The sequence below is a fragment of the Bos mutus genome, chromosome 26, assembly GCF_027580195.1.
Source record: "Bos mutus isolate GX-2022 chromosome 26, NWIPB_WYAK_1.1, whole genome shotgun sequence".
NCBI classification, from domain to species: Eukaryota; Metazoa; Chordata; class Mammalia; order Artiodactyla; family Bovidae; genus Bos; species Bos mutus.
This window is the reverse complement of record NC_091642.1, coordinates 37,403,284-37,425,181: the sequence shown is the minus strand read 5'-3', so window position 1 is coordinate 37,425,181 and position 21,898 is coordinate 37,403,284. Positions and strand designations below refer to the sequence as shown.

Here is a 21,898-nt window from a genome sequence, read left to right as displayed (position 1 = left end):
CAAAAAATTAGGAAAAGTAAATAAGCTTTCTCTTTGAATAACCCAACCTTTAACTCATTAAAATCTAATTTTTAAAAGAAAAGTGACTATCTCACTAATAATCTAGTTACTTGAGATAAATTTCATAGTCCTAAACACAAACTCTTGTCTCAATGACTTAATGTTAGGTCTTTTGAAGGGAAAGAAAGATGTTTGTCTATGGAAGTAAGTTTATAAAAAGTTAGTTTTAAAGTTTAGAAAAGAGGATGTGCTGTAATAATTTGATCCATTTTCCCACACAATCTACCCAAGGTGTGAAATAATGACATGACGAGAACATCTGGAGAAAGAAAACCCCCTTCTCAATCATTCATTCCACAGACTTATAACTCCACCAACTTCATACAGCCACTCTTTCAAAATGAGAAAGAATTGTTTATAAGGGCAGGAAATCCAACAGCTTCCCCTGGATATGCTCTCTTCCAGGCTTTAGAGATTCTTTCTTATCTTTAACTTTCAGGATGCAGCGTAAGTCTACTTCCTTACTGGGTCTTCAGTGAACACGGAAAAAAGGCTTTCAACACTGAGTTATATCTTTTAACAGATGAATTATAGTCCAGACTTACTACTTTATTTTCTGCAAAGCAAACAATTCCCTAGAGTCTATGCTCTACAGCAGTTTTGTTTGTTTTGACATTTTTAGCCTTTTAATATTTTTTTTAGTTATTATCTCTGCAACTCTTCTGTTATCTCTGGGGTGGGAGCCCCCTAAATCAATATAGTACCAAATGCAAGAAACCATCGCTCTAGTCCCCTCCAAGTAATAGGTCTGTCCCCTAACTTTAATATCACTGATTCTAACATATTACCTTAATAAGAGAAGGGTATGGCGTTGCTTCTTTTTCTAATGATAAAATTTCAAAATTTGTAGGAATAAATTCATTCTTCATTGGAAGTTTAAATTTCCCATTCAGATCAGCATTTTGCCATTTCTGGATGAAGAGTGAAAAAATACACAAACAAAAGTGATTAGAATCTGATTTAAGGGTTTAAAACACTCACTTTGCTTAATATCCAGGCAAACAATAAGGGAATAAATGTCAGCATTCTTATATATAGAGGCTACTTCCAAAACCTAGCAATGACTTTTCATGAAACTTGAGTTGGAATCTCTGGAACTAATCAAGGTTTTACACGTATCTATCTTTCTTCTTTATACATCTCTAAAATGATCAGCCGACATGAAGGAACAATCGGAGACTATGGAACGCGGAGGCTAACGTATGAAGATCACATCTGCTCTAGCTCTTTAGAGAACTGGAGAATAACCTGCACAGAGACATACTTCCACAACTGCCAGACAACCGGTGGTTAGTCTAAGACTTAAACCTGCAGCTATACTAAGTTACTTGCATGTATGGATAATACAATATGAGGCATAAAATGTAGCCCCTCCTAAGGTGAAGACAGTATGAATCCCAGAAACTGCTCCCCACGTGTGTTCAGAGCAAGATCATGAGCTCTCAGAAACCCTCGCATCTGTCTTTCAGGTTCCCTGTTTCCATCTCTTCCTGCCTGTCTTGGTGCCTGTGCATCCCTGTGGACTTTGAACTCCAATGATCTTTGACTGCGTGAGGCTGAAGTCTGCCCTGCTGGTCTGACAGACATGTGAGAAGATGACTATAGTGTCATTTCTTCATGTAAATCCTATGCTCCAGCTCTCTACCTCCCTGTTTACGCCTCTTGGGAGGGTACAGACAGTGCTGGGCCACGACTCTCCACACTCTGGGCAGGGAATTGGTTGATCCAGGGAGCTCATGTTCTTGCGTGTCCCTCACACATCGGGCTTCTTCACAGATGGGCTAACCCTACCTTAATGACTTCGTCTGGTATAGCTTCTTGTTTGTACTGGGTTCCGTACCACTCTTCTGTGCGATCAGTTTTTCCTTCAAAAGATTTGGAAACTATTGCAACCCTAGAAATAGATGGGAAAAAAAACCTATAAATTCATGTTGTATATATAAATTTATAGAATCTGACTCATGAAAATATGAATAAATGTCCAAGAATGTGTTGGGCTTCTAAGACCAAGTAAGTTCTATGAGGCTTAGGTGAAATGGCTATGTATGTACAGCAGTCTCTGATCACAGTCTCTGTTACCCTTTGATTATAGCCCATCATTTTGGGTGTGAAAAACTGCTTGCAAAGAAGATTCTTATTATGAATGCTATTGACTAGAATCTTAAAAGAAGAGTAGCTAGGGAAAAAAAAAAGGAACAAAGGTCAGTTGAAAAATAGTCTTTGAAAAAAGCACAACAAAGTACTCCTTCCTAGGAACAGCTCAGGCCCAAGGTTACAAAAATGGCTAAGAAAACTTGTTGGCTCATTCAGAAAACCAAAAAAACTAAAAACATTCTTTCATTGTAACTTGCTAATTTGTACTGTTTTGTTTTTTTTTTTTTTCTGCCAGACACTATCATCAATTAACTGTATGTATTATATTTACACTGGCCTTCCTGCTGCCAGGGTAGATGGGGATAGGACCAAGAAAAACATTTCTTTCTCTGATGGGCTAGTAGGAACTTCACAGAAGAGAAATGAGAAGGGGAAAAAAACAGTTTAGGGAGGGAAGGCAGAGGTAAAATGTCAGAAGATTATAAGCAAAGAAGCAGAAGAAGCTCTGTACCAGTGGAGCTCCTGTCCTAGGGAAGGTTGCTGCCTTTTAATTATCAAAGTTAGAATCATTTCACTCTAACTAGCTGGCTCAACGCCAGACTGGGAGCAGTCCTTTTGAATCGTGTCAGTAGAGTGCTAGGCCAACAGCTCGGAAGGCTTGCCATGTAGTCAGTCCTGTTATTGGTTTCGCTTCTTTATGTCCCAGTTCAGACAACTAGGTTCATGTCTATTCTTGCTTGTTCTCACTTATCCTCCCAGAGGTTAGGTTCCAGTCTCTGATTGTCAGTCTCACAGCTCAAAGTCCACTCCTTTCAATCAAAACTCCCCTCTACTGAACACCCATTCATTTTCAGAATCCTAATCTCTGTGTTCCAAACACCTGCCCATCACTGGATTGCCTCAACTCCAGTGCCTGACGGTCAGGACCACCGTCTACTTCTTATTCATTCTAGATAAAATAGTCTACCTGGCTAGTTGGACTTGGCCTTCTCACTTGCTTCAGGGTAATTACAAGCAATCTGACTCACCTGTCTGTGAGAACGACTGACTTAATCTTCTAGTTTACAGTATTCCCGATCTGGTCTAGCTGCCACTGACCACTATCTGTTCTAGAAAACATGCTAAATAAGAATATGTTCCACAGAAACACACAGAAGAATCCAAGGGTCTGACAGATGAAAGAGTTCGGATATTGTATCCATGTTGGCAATTTGAGAATCCCTTATGAGGGGTACGTGTAATGTATATAGAGCTCACATGGCCACATGAAGAGTACATGATGTTTCTTAAGGACATTCACTCAATACATGACAGAGCCAGCTAAGACTCAGTCATAGAAACTGCTTCCACTCCTGCTGATTTCTCAAAGAATGAATGGATTAATTATTAGGAAGACACCTAAAAATATGTTAGGAAGTAGAATTAGATGGTAGAGAGGTGGTATTCCCATCTTCTCTTCCCTGAGATGCTTGATTTTGCAAAAGTTTATTACACAGATGGCTGTGATTTCCCTGAATGACAGCCCCATGTATCAGAATAATGAACAAGGGATTGATTACAACTTATGAAGACTGGAGCATTCATTCAGCAGTGGACTTGCCTTCTGGAACAAGGAAACTTTAAACTCAGTTCTGAGCAAGAAAGTGAAAAAACTCAGGGAAAGCTGCCAAATGTTCTAGAGGATGACTGTATGACACAGAAAGAAGCAGACAATGTAGGTTGAGGAGGAGGTTAAAGAAGGGGGAGAAGGGCAGTTTACTAGGTACAATCCTGAGAGATTTGCTTAGTTAGATACCAAAGTAAAGTGTATGGGTAACAGGTGAAATGTTACCATGAGGCTCCTCAAACTAGGTAAATACCAAATATTGGCCTAACAAACAGAGAGACCAAGAGTTAGCGTATCATCGAGGAATTAAAAACTGAAATAAAATGATAGAGTATGTATATATTTTCAAACAAATTATGAAGGGGAAATAACAGAAGAGACAGATTAGACACATGTCAAACATACAGAAATCTACAAATCAGAGTGTGGAAGCACAAGAGGACCTCAATTAGGAGAAGAAAGGCACAGTAACTGAGGTACCCCACAGAGAGCTACAGTATGTTTAATTGCAGACAACTGAGAAAAACTGGCATGGACACTGCAGCACCTTAGACTATCTGCTGGAAACCTAATTATGCTAATAATAATAAAAACAAACCTAGTCTCGATGAGTTTTTTCCTAGTGGGGGAGGGGGGCAATGCTATTCTTTAATCTCATCTACAAAGAATTGGCTACTGATACAGTACTAACAGAGGAGGGCATGGCAATCCACTCCAGTATTCTTGCCTGGAGAATCCCCATGGACAGAGGAACCTGGTGGGCTACAGACCATGGAGTCGCAAAGAGTCGGACACAACTTAGCAACTCAGCACAGCACAGCACAGTACATGGTACCAATAGGATCCTTGGAAATATGAGAGAAAATGATCCTTTAGTTTCATACTGAAACTTACAATACTAAGAAAAACAAACAGTGGGCTAGAATGAATGCTGACTGCTGAGTTCAAGTCAGCCACTTAGAAGTGTTCAGAGGAAAGAATAGCGGTCACTGCTGATGGGACCCATTCAGAAATAATCTTGACATTATTAATCTATAGACATTAAAAGGCAATATCATTCCCAAGGGATGAATTCTCATGACACCTTTGCAAATAATCCCTGAGACAGAAAAGAGGGAAGACAGCCGATAATGAGAAGAGGCTTCACAGGTAACTGTGACGAATTTAAAAAAGAATTAGTAGGAACTGCACAGACCTGGCCATCAGAAACAAATTCTGGTTGATATCATGACTCTCTTTGAGATCTTGCCAAAATCACAGTTAAGATCTAAATTGGGCAAGTCTCCAGGGTTCAGTTTCATCACTTTTTAAAAGGGATTCAACTAGATAAATGCTATCCTCTTACTAGTCGAATTCTACAATATCACGATATTAAATCATATTTTTTAAAGATACACAACAGAGGAAGAAAAAAGGCACAAAAATCAATGATTTATTTGTCTGTCTTTATGACAGTACTATAACCATCTTAAGTACTATGGCCTTAGAGTAAGCTTTCAGATCTGGCAGTGTTAGTCCTCCAACTGTTCTTTTTCTGTGTAGAAGTGTTCCAACTAATCTAGGTCCTTTGTAGATCCATATGAATTCTGGAATCAGCTTACCAATAACTTAAGGAAAAAAGCCTACTAGGACTTTGATTGTGATTACATTGAGTCTGTGAATCAAACTGGAGAGGATGGATATTTTAATAAAATCAAGTCTCCTAATCTATGAACAAGGTCTTTAAATATCTCTTGGCACTGTTTTATAGTTTTTTGTGTAGAGATCTTGTTCATCTTTGATTAAATTAATTCCTAAATATTTTATGCTTTTGTTGCTATTGTAAATACTTAAAAATTTTTTTAATGTTTTATTTTGATATAGTTACATACTTCTATAGTTAGGAAGTTGCAAAAATAGTACAGGGAGGTCCTGTATCCTCTTTACCCAGCTTCCCTCAATGGTTATATTTTACCTATTATAATATCAAAACCAGGAAACTTGTTGGTACAATGTGTATGTACAGTTTTATGTCATTTTACCACATGTACCGATTTTGTATAACCACCAATAATATTTCTTTTAATTTAGTCTCTCTACGGTTTGTTGCTAGGATATGTCTGAAAAAGTTCAAACAATGGTAGCTAGGAAAGTGACTGATAGAACGGTTTTGTCAGAAGATTTTTTCAAAAAGTTCTATCAGATTGTTGATTTTATTCATAAAACAACTGGTCCAAAAAACATGTTTACTCAATCACCAAGTTCCCAGAATTCTGGAAATATGTGCTCAAAAGGGGAGAAAAATAAAAAATGCAAAATATGCGCCAAACGTATACCTTTTATTCTTGACTTTTAGAAAATATAGATGAAATTCAATTTGAAGGCATAAATATCATGTGGTAGCTCATAAGCTCTTTAGGGCTGATCCTCCTCTAATAGAAATATTTGTTAGCCTAACAGCTCCTCCAATTTTTGGTTTCCTGATTAACCACTGGCCAGTCAGAAGCATTGAGACTGTAATCCTTACTTTCACTTAAAAAAACAGAGGGTGTCCTCACTTGCTTATAAAACAAGATAAATGAGCCAACCCTTTGGGAGTTAGAGTTAGGATGAAGCCAGATTAAGACAATCTATTATTATATCTTATTCATAAGGAAATTATGATTATGTTGTTTTTTTTTTTAAAAAAAAGAATCTTCATGTTTTCAAGATACTGACTTAAAATAATCAAGACTGGAGGAAGGGTGAGTGAAGAAGTGTGGGAAAAGATCAAAAAGGCTAGCCATGTACTGATTGCTGAAGTTTGGTATTGGTTCATTATACTGATTCTACTTTTGTAATCATGCTTCATAAAAAGTTTAAAAGCATTTTATTCAAAATTTCAAATTTTTAGATTCAAACTATCACTGAAAATCTAGTATGTAACAGTAAAATCTGTAGAGTGACTCACCGGACATTTTCTGGTCTGAGTTTATCGAGAACCATCTCTATTAAATCTGGTCTAAATTCTTCCAGTAAATATTCAGCTGTGAGCACTTCTTCTAGGGGATAATACTTTTTAAAAGGAAAATAAATACAAAAGTAAAATGTGTAAGGCTATGATACAGTTTAACTTATTAAAGCAAACAGATCTTTAACACATAAAATCCTCTATTTTACACCCCCCTCTTCCCTCCAATTAAATTTTATTTCATTGTAAAGATTTCTGAATCTTTTCTCTTTCTTACCACACTTTAAGCAATTTCATATTGTGGGATAATTTTACAGTTAATCCCCAAATAATTTACATTACAGAGAACAAAAGTACATTTTTTCAGGGAACAAGTAATACCTCTAGCTAAAAATTGAGTGTCGATTAAAAGAAATTTGGTGATTAAATGCTGGCATCTATAGGATTCTTAATATAAAGTATATATATTTTAATAGAATTTTTTCTTTAACTTCTATGAATGAAATCAGACAAGCATTTACAAAGTTGTTATGGAGGAAAAATGGCTTATATTTTTAGTTACTAAAGAAAAATAACGTGGAAGAAGCTTTTTAGTAAGGGGAACTTACTGAGACAGACTGATTCATTCATTCAACAAGTATGTAATGAACACCCTACTCCGTGCCAGGCACTGTTCTAGGTGCTGCTGTGGGTACAATGGTAAGACAGATGACGTCCCTGTTCTATAAAGAGCTCATGTTCTAACTGGGAGGAAAGTGATGTTGCTCAGTCTTGTCCGACTCTTTGCAACCCCATGGACTGCAGTCTACCAGGCTCCTCTGTCTATGGGATTTTCCAAGCAAGAATACTGGAGCGGGTTGCCATTTCCTTTTCCAGGAGATCTTCCTAACCCAGGGATTGAACCCACGTTTCCTGCATTGTAGGCAGACGCTTTACTGTCTGAGCTACCAGGGAAGTCCTCTAACTGGGAGGGAGGTGGACAATAAACAAACAAATACTGTCATTATACTGATAAGATGCTATGAAGAAAATTTAAAAGGGGCAGGGTCATGATTGAGAGGTCAGGGAAGGTGTCTCTAAAGCAGAGACATCTGAGTGGAGACCCAAACGAGAAGAACCTAGCCATGCAAAGACTGTAAGTGTTCCAGGCAGAAAAAAACAGCAAATGACAGGGCCCTGAGAGGGAAGAAAAAACTAAACGCTTAAAGATTAGACAAAGAGCCAGGATAGCTGGAGTGGAATGGGAATGAGAGAGGTGGGAGGGGGAGTGATACGGAATTCTGTCAGAGAGAGGCTGGAGTCAGATGTCATTATGGGTCAGGTAAAAATTTAGATCTATTTCAACTCTGACGGGAAACCACTGAAAGTCTTGACATAGAGGAGTGAAATAATCTGATTTGGGTTTTCAAAAGATCATTGAGGCAGGGAAAAAACACTAAAGCTAGGGAGACAGCAAACACGAATTCAGCTAAGAGTCTATGATGGTAATCCAGGTAAGAAATGAAGGTAGCTCATATTAGGGTGACAGCAATGGAAACAGAGAAAAGTGGGTGATTTATAGCTTTCACATAAGTAGCACATGACACATAGTAGAACTGAAAAATATTTAAAGCCAGTAAGCATGATGTCTATGTAATGAAAATATTACAGATGATGATTTTCAGGATGATGAAAATTAAGATTTTAAATATGTCTTCACATCAGAGTTTACTAGTTGCTACAAAGTCTAAAGTTTTACACTGTAGCTTCAATTTTTATGATTTGTATAGTACTGAAAGTAACATATACAGGATCACTGAAACACTCTATGTGCCAAAGTATAGAGTAAAATAACAATAAACTTACATGTAATATTCCTGCAATCTTAGAGGTATAACCCCGTGGTCTCTCTTTATCTTTAAACCTAAAAGCAACAGCATTCAAGTCCTAAAATGAAAAATTAATTCAATTAGATATAAGTTACCTGTTATTTAGAAATACTTTTTTCCTTGGCAGTGTGGGTTGGCTTGCCTATTTTCCTCCATATATAACTATCACTTTCTGAAAAAATGGCTATGCTTGATTTAGAAATGTACAGAACATGAATGAAAATAACAAATACAGAATATGATTCTATAGGCTAAACTGTTGAAACTATTAGTCAAAGAATCAGGAAAACTGTGAAGGAATCCTGTGAGATTCATCAGTTGCATAGATGATGATTTTACTGACCCTTTCAGAGAACTGTAGCCTGATTAGAAGTTACTGTCCTAAGTTTCACAGAGATTATACCTTTAAACAAAATACATTTCAGTCTTGAATAGATCTTAAAGCAGATGTTTAAAAAAAAACTCTTAAAAGAAGCCTTTAAAAATTTAAAAGACAAATACCTTTTGTTTTATGCAAAAAAAGAAAGAAAAGGACAGGCTTTTCCCTACATACAACAATAAAATCACTTTTAAGAACACAATAATATATATAACAATTCACTGTTTCTTTGAGAGTTCAATACAAATTTTAGATACAGCTTCAGACAGAGAACTGGAGTAAACACTGATACATAAAAGCTCAAGAAACTCCTGGCTTTCTTCTCAGGGACAGAAAATCAATCTATTTGTTTCTTTCCTTTTCCTCCTAAAAAGAGGCTACTTGATGCCTTAACCCTTAATTGTGCGTCAGGTAACCAATCAGACTAGTTAAGACTAGGCCTTAACTAAAGCTACTATGCATTTCAAAATTTTAGAGTTTAAATTAGGAACAATAAAAACTTAAAAAATTTCACTGGGCCTTAAACTCACATATACTTGTTCCTTGAAAACTTTCCATAAGAGAAATTTTGGTGAAAGAAAGTACCTTGCACTCTTGGAAAACCCATTCTTGAGGTCCTTCTGCTCGTAACTTCTGAATGTATTGAAACATGTGCAAAATTATATCCTCAACATGTACTGGAAAAAAAGTGCACACTTAAAAAACATTCAGTCTTCAAATCCTTCAAAGCAAGGAGCTTATTCCTAAGGTAAGTCAGGTAAGGAGAAATAGTCCCCCTTAGAAATGGACTTCTCACCTCCCTGTGACTAGGTTTAGGGTCCCACATACATGGCCTTCCAAGATCTGGGATTTGTGACAGAAGGGACTTTGGGGTAATAAATGAGTAACTAAAAAGTCAAGTACACGTTTTATAAGTGCAACATAATGATTAGTTGTTAAGGAGGGAAAATCACCCATGAAATGGAGGCCAAGTTACCTTGGTATAAATTAAAGTCTTTATAGCTTTACAACAAAAAAACAGATCCAGAGCATAAATAAGTTAATAAAAGTTAATCATAAAAAATCAATTTTCATTCAAAAATGGCCAATACTTACATAATCCTTCCTCAGTCAAGTCCACATTAATGATAAAAAACATAAAACCTCGGGCTCCTTCCTTTTGCCCACCAACAAGAGTATTTACCCAGCCTGTAACATTCAAAGGAAATCAACGTGATTGCTTGTGTCTTCTTTTAAGACAAGGAATTTTATTTTAAAAATTAATTCTATATATTCCCAAGAGACTAGAAGGGCATTCTGCAGAAAAGACTGGGCAAAAATCAGTTCAGAAAAGCAGTTGCAGGCACTGCAAAAGATTCAAGGAATTTTGGGGGTTGGGAGTTTTCCTTGGGACTCCTCAAATCATTTCCCAAATCAAGAGTAGACTACTGTGCTTAAGTGCTATATACAGAGTCTAAGTGGAGAGGAACCTTGGAAATCTACTGACTGATCCTAGTATTAATACACCCTTTGATGGATTTGATGGATAAGAGTAGATAAATGTTTCAGCTCATTTCATAGAGATGGTAAATAATATACAATATGAGATTTACTTTTTTTAACCTCTATCTTATTTAAAACATGGGCCAAAATATCTTTTGAAATATTTAAACTTCACTGCTCAATACCAAAAAGGTAAAACAAATTATGAAAAAAGACAAAAACAAAAACCCCAAAGAAAAAACAAAAGCATATTAACAACCATCACCTCACTCTCCCATAAACTCTAGTCTCATCTGAAAATATCCCTTCACAGGGAAATATTTAGGAGAAATGAGAGCCAGAGTAAAAAAAAAAAAAAAAAAATGATGGAGCTGGGGTACTACCCTCATAAGCTGGGACCCAAGAGACTCACCCTTTGATTTAAGTTCTGATAACAGACTTCCAGGACCTTCATGCCCAATGAGATGACCGAGATAATGACCGGGATTTGATTTGTAGTATTTCTGAAGGTCAGGTATGGGAAATGTCACGTAAAGATTCCTAATATCCTTAATGGGTACTATTTTGTAAAGTTGCTGGGGCGGAAAAAAACAAACCACAAAAGATTAGCTATGTATAAATCCTACTGAAAAGAAAAAAAATTTACAAACTATTTAGAATACTGATTTAAAACAAACAACAACAACCCTGATTTTCACAGAGGAATCCCAAATTGAGGAGAGAATCAATTGCCAGAGAAAATCATACTGACCAAACAGAAATAAACGACCGGGCTCTTTCTTAGTGCGATTTCATCACAGGTATGTGGCCCATGTTTGGTCCCCTGGACCATGCGGCTCGGTACTTTAGGACGCTTGCCTTCTGGCACTGCTTAACAGCTTCTACAGTCTGCCAAGGTTATAGCTACCAAAACTACTTTTAGCATGAACAGATCAGAACATATTGTTACCTTTTTGGTGATACATGTCTCTAGTATATGTGAAACTGATTTCATTTGACTACCCAGACAAATATAAAAAACCATATAAATAATGAAACCTCTAAAATGTTCTATGTACTCTTTGACAAACTAGGCATATGTTATGTCCATAAATTTAAAACAGAAAAAAAAAAATACTAGCAATACATGCACTTACTTTAAGATGTTCTTCTTGGAAAGGATGTTCAGGAAATTCTGGCAACGGGACATTTTTGTTCTCTACTTCAGAAAATAACTTTACCACCAGATTAGTCAAATCATCTAAAGATTCTACAAGAAAACAGACAACAGAAACAGAACTTAAACTAATCATAACACCTAGTGGGTAGTATTTAAAACCTTAAGATTATACATGTACCTATATAAAATCATTATGTTGTATACCTTAAATTTATACAATGTTATATTTTAATTATATCTCAATAACACTGATGGGGAGGACCTTAGGATCTCCTGAAAAATTTCAGGACTACTAAAAGGAAAGCCTAGGAATTCTTTAAAAACTCCATCTGATAAGTTGAAGCATTCAGTTAAACCCTACCAGAACTTGTATAACTTCTGTAGCTATGCAATATTGATAACGATTATACCTCACAAATGTCTGCCTCTTTATAGTTTAAAAAACTATTTTACAAATATTATCTTGAAATAATTTAAAAATAAACATTAGAAACAATAATAGAATAATTAGTGGCATTTGGAAACTGACTATTTTATCTACAATTTCCAACAGAAACATACTAAACCACTGGCTGATAGACAATAACATTAACTTTTCAACAGTCTAAACCTATTATTAAAAGTCAAATGTTAGCATCTGTAAGTAACTGATTTTGTGGGAAAATAGTATAAAATGGTGAGAAGAATCCTGGGTCAGGGGATCAGAGGACTTTGATTCTAACCCAACTCTAACACCAACAAATTACGTCAAAAGAGCATTTAGACAAACTGGTTAAGCACTCCAGATTCTATGAAACATGAAAGCTGGAGAGGGTGACCACAAGTCTCTTCCAAGGTCTAACATTATATGATCTGTATCACACTCTGTCAAACTCAAGCAAATATTTGTAATTGTTGGTAAGATTATACAGCCATGTGTATGAAATTCTTCTATGTTATCATCTATCTATATTTTTTATAGAGAACTGTATTTGCAAAGTTTATAAAGTTATATAGATGAGATGTTCACTGCAGTATCGTTTTTATAAAAACAATAAAAACTGCAAGTGACTGAAGCATCTATCAATGTGTACATGCTGTAAGACATCTCTACATTGGAATTTTAGGTAGTCATCAATGACAGGGAGATGTGTACGGGCTGACATGAAAATATCTCAAATTTCTGTTAAGTGAAAACTACAGATTTCAATGTCATGTAGTATAATCTCATTTAATTTTTAACAGATATACATCAATCTAAACCTATTAATGAAATTCTACTTTTAGAAGTATAACAAAAAATGATTTAGTTGACTATCTTTGAAGAGGGCACAGTGCTCATAAAGTGGGATGAGGAAGAAGAATTGATTTCCATTTTTATATATTTCTGTATGGGACAAATTTTCTTCTATGCATACGTGTTACTATTATTCTAAAAAGAAAAAAAGTGGAAAAGGTTATCTTTTTATAAACAAGATAACCACTCACCTTGATTCTGTCTCCTCAAAAATAGGTTATTTATAAATGGTATAAACATTCATCACTTATTACTGTCAGAAAGCATTTGAATCAAATAAGAAATTTCCCTTGATATTCTATGACCCATTTTGAACTTCTCCATGAACTCTGTTAAAAAACACTTAATCACTATTTGACAATTGTATGTGTATATATATATATATATATAGTGTGTGAAGTTCTCTTTTAGGTCTATGAATGTGGGTATGTGCACTTTATTTATAAAACATATGCATTTTTACTTCAATTTTTTGGACTTCTATGAAGAACTTTAACATGTCCAAAGCCAAATAAAAGGCCCAGCCTGTGGCTGCCTGTTACATGACAAGTGAACTCAGGAGTGAAGTGGGTGTATCTTGAGTGAAAGATGTCAGAGACATCTGACATAAAGAGACAGACAGATGGGACATGTAACTGGAAACAAGCGGGGTGGCCAACAATGATTTGTCAACCTGAAATGCTGACGACAGTGGGGCCCTTTACAGCAAGATTCTACTAGGGAATGCCTTTCCTTTTCAAAGCACAAATTCACTGTGCAGCTTTTTAAAGGTAAGGCAATTGTACCATAAAGCAACATCTGTCTTCACCATTAGGCTGTGAGCTACCAGAAATCAGGGAACTGAGTCCCATTCATCTTTACACTACCAGGACTTGGCCATCCTAGGGTCTCCACTTGACAGCTACCTATTTGTCAAGTGTCCAGGAAATTGGTGCTGCCACAACTAGAGAGATGGAGGAGGAAATGGCAACCCACTCCAGTGTCCTTGCCTGGAGAATCCCATGGACGGAGAAGCCTGGTAGGCTGCAGTCCATGGGGTCGCACAGAGTCAGACACCACTGAAGCGACTTAGCAGCAGCAGCAACTAGAGAGAGGGCCTCATGGGAAAACAGAGAAAAACTTTTTTGTCCCTTTGTGACAGAGATTCTGCCACCTGGTTACTCTTCCTTTTCCCTCCTCCTAGAAGAAGGAGCAGACTATCTATTAATCCTCTAAGAGATCCTGTTTCTTCCACACACCCCTGTACTGTAAGAACACCTCTCCCAGACCTGTCATCAAATCCACTCAGCTGAGCACAGAACTCAGGTCACACAGGGAGACCAAACTGGAACAAAGAAACTCTTTGTTTCTTTCAGATGCTCGTTCTGTCACTTCCACTAAACCAAGAACACTGAGGGCAGGGTTCATGTCTGAGTCATCTGTTGTCATTATCACTTGCCCAGTAAGTGATTACTGAAATCATGTGTTTTATCTCAGGAGGACATGAACAAAAATACGTTTAGAAACCTATTCCTAGGACTAGGCTCTAAATACCAAGTGATTTTTTTGTTTTTACACTCCACAGACTTACCTACCTTTAGAAAGAACACAGAACACACACTTTTTTTTTTTTAGCCTTTTCCTTGGACCCATTTTATATTCTCATTCTATTATCAAGTTAAAATAAACATAGGCGCTTATTTTCTACCTACAAAAGTAACAGTTGCCAATTTAGAAAACTTAGGAAAACAAAAGAAGGAAAAAAAAAAAAAAGAAAACAAAAGTCTCCTACAATCTCATGATTATGGAATGCTACAAACAGCTACCATTTATGGAGTATTTGGGGTGTCACCAGGTACTATGCACTTTTTCTGCATTATCTCAATTAAACCTCACAACAGATATGAGGTACCACTTCCGTCTTAACAATGCAAAAACCGAAGAGCAGGGAACAGAAGTAACTTTGTTAACTCCCAGCCACACCTTGGGTAGGTGGTGTGTTAGGAATTCAAACCCAAGCTCTCAGACTCTAGAGCATGAACTCTTAACTACTATAGCACATTATTACATTTCTGGTATGTTCTTCTACATTGTCTTATGTCTCCCATTTACGTCTATTAGAGTTTTTAAGAAATCCCCAAATGGGATCATATAGCATATAGCATTTTTATAGAGTGCTTTTGTTTTCTATTTAATACATTAAGAATATTTCCCATGCTATTAATACACTGTCATAAAACTATTTATTCATTCAATATTTATTTACTGAGTACCTATGATGTACCAAGCACTAACCCAGACAAATCAGTGAACAAAACAGTTTCTCTTCTCAAGTGACATATTCTGGCGCAGCAGACAATAAAGAATGTTTAATATTTCTTTAAATATTAAATATGTGATAATTTTTAAAGATAAATGTTTGATAAATGTTTTAAAGAACAATAAAGCAGCTGGGAGGTGAGAAAGTGAGAGAAGGGATGCTATTTTCTGTAAGATGTTCTATGATATAGCTGTAAGATCACTAGTAATCTCCTATTAATGAACATTTAGCTTGCATCTAACTTTTTACTAATAAATACTATACTGAAACATCCTTGTACATCACCTGTTTGAACAACTCTGATGATTTCCTTAGACTGCACTTCTAGACGTAAAAATGTATTTTTTAAGGGTGATGCATCTTAAACTCTCCTCTGTAAAGTGTGGAGGAATTGCATCAATTGTATACACAACAAACACAAAAGAATACCTCTCTTCATAACAGGTATTAGTTAAAACAAAATCCAAACCAAGATTATGGTAATTTAATAGGGGAAACAACATATTATCATTAATTTGCACTTTTAGAATCAAACCTTTGTTGCTTTCTCATAGTTTTCCTAGTTTATAATCATCTGCCTTTTGATTTTTTAGTTTTCTGAATTTTAGAAGGTCAAATCTCTCAATCTTGTCCTTTATACTTCCTCTTCTTGCCTTTATATGTGTAGAGCACCAAAAAAAGTGAAAGTGCAGTCGCTCAGTCGCGTCCAACTCTTTGCAGCCCCATGGACTGTAGCCCACCAGGCTCCTCTGTCCATGGGGTTTTCCAGGCAAGAGTACTGGAGTGGGCTGCCATTTCCTTCCCCAGGGGATCTTCCCAACCCAGGGATCAAACCTGGGACTCCTGAATTGCAGGCAGGCGCTTTACCATCTGAGTCACCAGGGAAGCTTCAACTTCCAACGATTGATATTAATCTGTATTTTCCTCAGGTCTCCATTTAAAATCTCCTAAGCTGAAGCTCCAATACTCTGACCACCTGATGAGAAGAGCCAATTCATCAGAAAAGACCCTGTTGCTGGGAAAGATTGAAGGCAGGAGAAGATGGGGATGGCAGAGGATGAGATGGTTGGATGGCATCACCGACTCAATGGACTGAGTTTGAGCAAGCTCCGGGAGATGAAGGACAGGGAAGCCTGGCATGCTGCAACCCATGGGGTCGCAAAGAGTCAGACACAACTGAGCAACTGAACAACAAGCTTCTTTTTAGAACATAGTGAGTTAAAAACAAATTCCCCTCCACATTTTCTCCAAGAAGATCATCTGCAAAGCCTCTAAACAGATAATAGGAAATATCTTATATTTTTCTTCCAATACTTTGAAAAAGTCAAAATGGAAAATCAGATAATCCAATTCTATGAAAAAATTTTAAAATTTCTTACCTCGACCTAAAACACAAATAGCCATTAAGTTCGATGAATAATAAGTAGAATGGAATTTCAGGAGCTCTTGTCTTACATCAATGCCTTCTTGGTTCGGTCTAGTCTCTAGAGTATATTTGTTACCTAAAAGGAATGAAAAACATTTCTAAGAAAAAGCAAAATATGTGAATTTTAAAGCTTCATAATTATTACTAACATTGCTTTAAGGTAAACTTAAAAAACAGAGTCCAAACAAACACATTCATAATGATTAGTCAAGTATGTTTGACCATAACCTGGATAAACAGGACAGTATAGAACAAACTAGTAAAATTTTATCTTAGAGCTTTCCCTCTGGAACTTGAAGCGCTTTATAAAAATTATAGTTCTTAAAATTCCTATGAGGTGGTAGGTATCATGAGCACTTACAAGACAAAAATGAGGTCCACATGGCCTCCATTCACACTTACTTTAATTTCCAATTCCCTAGGTAGCTCCAAAATTAATTGAACATAGTCACGGAGGGATCTTTTCGGAACTTGCCAAGTTACTTGTGGAAAGAAATGTACTATTCTTGGCTGAAGCATTAAATTTGTGATGTGAATTCTCATGAATTTGATCTAGACTGGTAAAAATAGGATGCAATGCTATTCTTATAAGTCTCAAGCGATGTATACAGAGTACCACAATGAGATCTATTATGAAATTTAATAACTAATTCAATTAGGATAAAATGTGCATGTCAAGAGCAAATAGTCAAACTCTCTAAGTACTACATTTCTAATAAAGATCTTGCCATTTAAAGGCTGGGAGGTGGAATTTCAGTAATTGGTATCTCTCTAAAAATGGCATCTTGACTAGAAATACCTTAAAATCTAGTATAGTAACTTCTATTGTTCCCACTTATACTACTAAATGGGCTCCTGGCAGAACATATTCTCGACGTGTTTTCCCCTCCTTGGGTTATTATAATGGCTGATGAACTGGCATTTAGAGAATCTCTCTTTCACTAAACTAGGATCCAGAGAGAGCCACCAGATGGCGTTCTCAGATCCAGTTTTTATCCTTGAAGAGCTGCATTGTACTCTTAGCCAAGATTCATGTCCTGAATGCTTCAATCAACAGATCTAGTGGAGTGTGCAAGAAAAAGTCCAGCAAGTACTCAGTAACCTTTTTATAGTCAGAAAGCAATCAAATGTACTCATATTCACTGGCAGCAGCCTGCTAAAATCAAATTTACAGGTTCTTCTCAGTTTCAAGGAAGATCCAGTTCCACTCCAGATCTGCTCTACTTGAGGTCCTAAAACATCACCTTATTCTACCTGAGGGATCCAGATGATCTAAAAAGTATCCAGAGTCATAACTCCTCAGAGAAAGAAAGAAAAGGACAACAACAACAACAACAACAAAAAGCTCCTTTTCTGGGTAATGGTTAAAAGTTCTCTCATATTAAGGTGAAATTTGAGTATATGCCTCCCTTTTTTACTAAAATGAAGGTTCTAGAGGTATCAGTTACAGAAGGACTAGGCCCTAGAGCTTCATTACTCATTTACACTGCAAAGCACAGATTCTTACAATATGTGCATTAAAATCGACCCAAGCTTGGAGAAATCACGTTTTATTTCAAGACTGTAAGTGTGATAGCGTTAGACAGAAATCACATTTTCAGTGTCAAGTGTGATCCGATGTGCCTATTCACAATCTGGTCAATATATTGTTTTTAAAACAAAACTTCAAATCAAAATATGTAAAGACAAAGGGTATGGCCTCTGTCTAGAACTTAAAATTCTTTCAGGTTGACTTGATTTTAGCTCATTCTGCTTTGATTTTAATATATCTGAATATCTTACCATTCTAATCCCTACCCTTTATCTTTAGGTTCATTTAAGAACACAGAGATAGGGACTTTCCTGCTGGTCCAGTGGCTAAGACTCCGTGCTCAAAATGCAGGGGGCCTAGGTTCAATCCTGCGTCAGGGAACTAGATCCCACATGCCACAATGAAGATCTAAGACCCTGCATGCCACAACTGAAACCCAGCACAGCCAAATAAATAAATGTTTTAAAAATAAAAACAGATTAAAAAAAAAACAAAAACCAACACAAAGATAAACCACAAACATACCCTGAATACACTAATAAGATATGTATCACTGGAAAAATACTTACAATGCCATAGTAAAAAGAGCCAGAGGACCACAACAGAATACTATACTGTAGAAAGAATGAATAACCCACTGTTCATATGCAACAGTGTGGAGGAACTTCACAACTTTCAGGTTTAATGCGAGAAGCCAGACACAAGACACGGAAACACTGTATTATTTATATAAAACATAAAAACAGGCTGAACTAATCTTAGCCATAAAAAGTCAGAATAGACGTGATCCTTGGGTAGGTGGATAATGACTACCGATAGGTACAAAAAGGTGTTGGTAATCTGTTTCTTGACTGGTGCAGTCTGCTGAGGTTTTTGAAAATTCAATGAGCTGTATATAAATAAGAGCAGCATATTTATTCAATAGATTTTTCAAATAGCAGCAAAAGTAAAATAACCACAATAATTTATCAGAGCCACACACACTTTTCAGTATATTTATTATATTAATATTTCAACAACAAATTAAAAGAAAAATGAGCCAAAGGGGCTATGTTGTAAACAGCAACCTGGCTCACCTAAGGCACAAAAATCTAGTGATTCTGCATCTCTGGCCAAATGGCTAAATAGAGACTCAATCACATTTGCTCTGAAAAGTAGCTTTTAGCCACAAAGATTCCATTCTGTGAAATCCACATATTCATTTATTTGCTACCTAGATGTTTCCAGGCTTTCTATTATGTAATGATAGAAGGGAACTCTGGTCCATTTAGGAACACAGCCCAGAATGCCAGTCCTGTATCCTAAGACGCTCCTGAATTAGAAAGAGGAAATGGTCTCCACTATGACTCTCTTGGGGTCAGACAGTAAGCTCTTAATACATTGACAGAAAAACATGAATACTAGGAGTAAATGGGCCAAAGAGTCAGGCTAGTTATTAAGTTGATTAACCCTTTTATTAAATCTTTTAAAAAAGTTTTTTAAAAACAAGAAGGCTAGCTAGTGGAAGTTCTCAAGAAATAGTTGAGGAAATGAACAGAAAAGCAGGACATAACACAGAGAATACTTAAATTACTGAGCAGACTCTGTTGCTATCAGAGCCATCATCCCCAGGTAGGGAGGTGCAGATGAACAAGCGCTGCTTTGGTGTGAGCAGAGCTATCAGCTAATCCAGGGTCAATCGTCTTCTGGTTACATGACCTTGAACAAGACTTCCTTAGGCTCAATCTGCTGTCCCGACATTGGTAGACATACACCAAATTAAAAAAAAAAAAGTGTAAAAAAGTGTAAGACTAATATTTAACAACCAATTAATAGAATAAAAGTCTGATGATACCAAGCATTGTGGTGAAACGAGAACTCAGATGCTGCATAAGGGAGTGCAAACTGGATCAACTACTATAAGAAACAATTTGGCAATATCTGTGCAATCTAAAGATGTACATATCCTAATACACAGTAATTCTACTCCCAGAGTTTCACTCCTAGAACCCTAGAGAACTCTGTGTACAAGAAAACATGTGTAAGAATGTTTATAGCAGCACTATTGAATCAATAGGAAAAAGGATAAAGAATAGTAATGTATTCAATACATTTTTCAGAAAGCAGCAAAAAAAATTTATCAGAAACACATTCACCAATATGGATAACTCCTACAAATATACATTAAATGAAAAAATACAAGTGGTAGAGATTAGTTACAAAATACCGTTTTTATAAAACTAAAAAACTATACAACACATTGCTTAGAAATAAATGCATGACTTAGCAATGTTATCACTTGGGAGCAGGGAGGAAAATGCAATTAGGGAATTGTGCAACAGACGCTCAACTGTACTTGAAACATTCTGTTTCTTCAAGTAGTGTGTAAAGAATGACCTGGGCCAAGCTTTTGTACTAATCTCTTTTATGACAAATAATAAATCTGTAAAAACATTAAAGAAATGAATATAATACTTGATGTATAGAAGAAAATAGACAACCAGTTGAAGCTACTTTTATTATGATTTGAATTGTAGGAGGTCCTGGCTTCTGAATATAGCATAGGATCCGTGTCATTAAAGTAGGGAAGAAAGCTCTGTAAATGGTCCAGATAACCTTCCTCTGCCTAAGAATCTGTATGTGGACAGCAATGTGAATATGGCTGGGATAACAAATACCAGTTCAGTCTCTACACATATATTGTCCTCATTTAGCACTAAGTCAGCAGGGACACTTCTATCAAATTAAAATGCTGCTACATAAATCTTGAATCCTACCTTTCTGGCTCTGTCACCATAAGAGTAAGCTCCAGCAGAAGACTGAGGCTGTCAGGGTTGCTGACTCACTGGGACCTTCCACTCTGGGCCTGCTAGGAGAGAGCACTGGCTTGGAGATTGGGAGATTCAGGGTTTCTCATCCTGACTCCATCATCTTCTAATTAAGCAACCCTGGAAAAGTCTACAAATATCTCAACATGGATACATGCCCAGTTGTTAAGAAAAAGGGTCAAACCCTGACCCTAGCTGTGAGGCACAGGCAAGTTTCTTTACCTCTCTAAGCTCCACTTTTCTTACTCATAAATAAGAATCATGAGAACCAATCTCACAGGATTGCTATGAGGATTAAATGAATTATCTGTGCTAAGGCTCAGCATAGCATCTATCAGACAATAATTACTTAACAGGAACTTGGGTTGCTATGAAATTTATGAAAAGTGATTAACGGATATTGAAGAGGGTTTTGTATATTGTAAGATCAGTAAATTTTATTCTATATTTTCATTACAAGAACTATGTGTGCTCACTCACTCAGTTGTGTTTGACTGCAACTCCATGGACTATGACCCACCAGGTTCCTCTGTCCATGGGATTTCCCAGGCAAGAATAATGGAGTAAGTTGCCATTTCCTTCTCCAGTTCTTCACATGAACTATAAATCCTATTTTTTAAAAAAAGGCTTACAAACTCAGTACTAATGTCTATGAGTGCTGATTTTCAAGTAAACAGAATGTATTTTCTTGGAAAATTCTAAAGCCAGCCAAATAATTCTTATACTCTGTGGGAAAGACTGAGTTTGAAGTTTTAGAAATATGTTTGAGAAATCAAAGTTGTCTCCAACTATATGTCTCATAGGTTCTCAAGGAAAAGTCTATTTGTTAATTATAACCATGAAACTCTGAACTGTTCTCTGAAAACCCAAGATCCTGAAGGTTAGTTTAATATATCTACAGTTAGTTACTTGGAATTATTATAATCTTTTTTTTTTTTAAAGATTAAAAAAAAAATCTCTTTTTTCTTGCTATAGAAATCTT

The 21,898-nt window shown here is 36.3% G+C and overlaps 1 protein-coding gene across 4 annotated transcripts in view; it reads right to left on the bottom strand.

Moving 5' to 3' along the window:
* Nucleotides 1-21,898, bottom strand: part of IDE (insulin degrading enzyme) — a 93,759-nt gene that overhangs the window by 27,211 nt on the left and 44,650 nt on the right. For all 4 annotated transcript variants that reach the window (XM_070363974.1, XM_070363973.1, XM_070363971.1 and 1 more), the window contains 9 exons: nucleotides 16,532-16,654; nucleotides 11,555-11,667; nucleotides 10,831-10,993; nucleotides 10,032-10,124; nucleotides 9,522-9,613; nucleotides 8,535-8,615; nucleotides 6,690-6,793; nucleotides 1,852-1,954; nucleotides 849-971 (listed from right to left, as the gene is read on the bottom strand). In XM_070363974.1, the coding sequence (XP_070220075.1) occupies nucleotides 849-971; nucleotides 1,852-1,954; nucleotides 6,690-6,793; nucleotides 8,535-8,615; nucleotides 9,522-9,613; nucleotides 10,032-10,124; nucleotides 10,831-10,993; nucleotides 11,555-11,667; nucleotides 16,532-16,654 (995 nt within the window). The remainder of the gene's footprint in view (nucleotides 1-848; nucleotides 972-1,851; nucleotides 1,955-6,689; nucleotides 6,794-8,534; nucleotides 8,616-9,521; nucleotides 9,614-10,031; nucleotides 10,125-10,830; nucleotides 10,994-11,554; nucleotides 11,668-16,531; nucleotides 16,655-21,898) is intronic.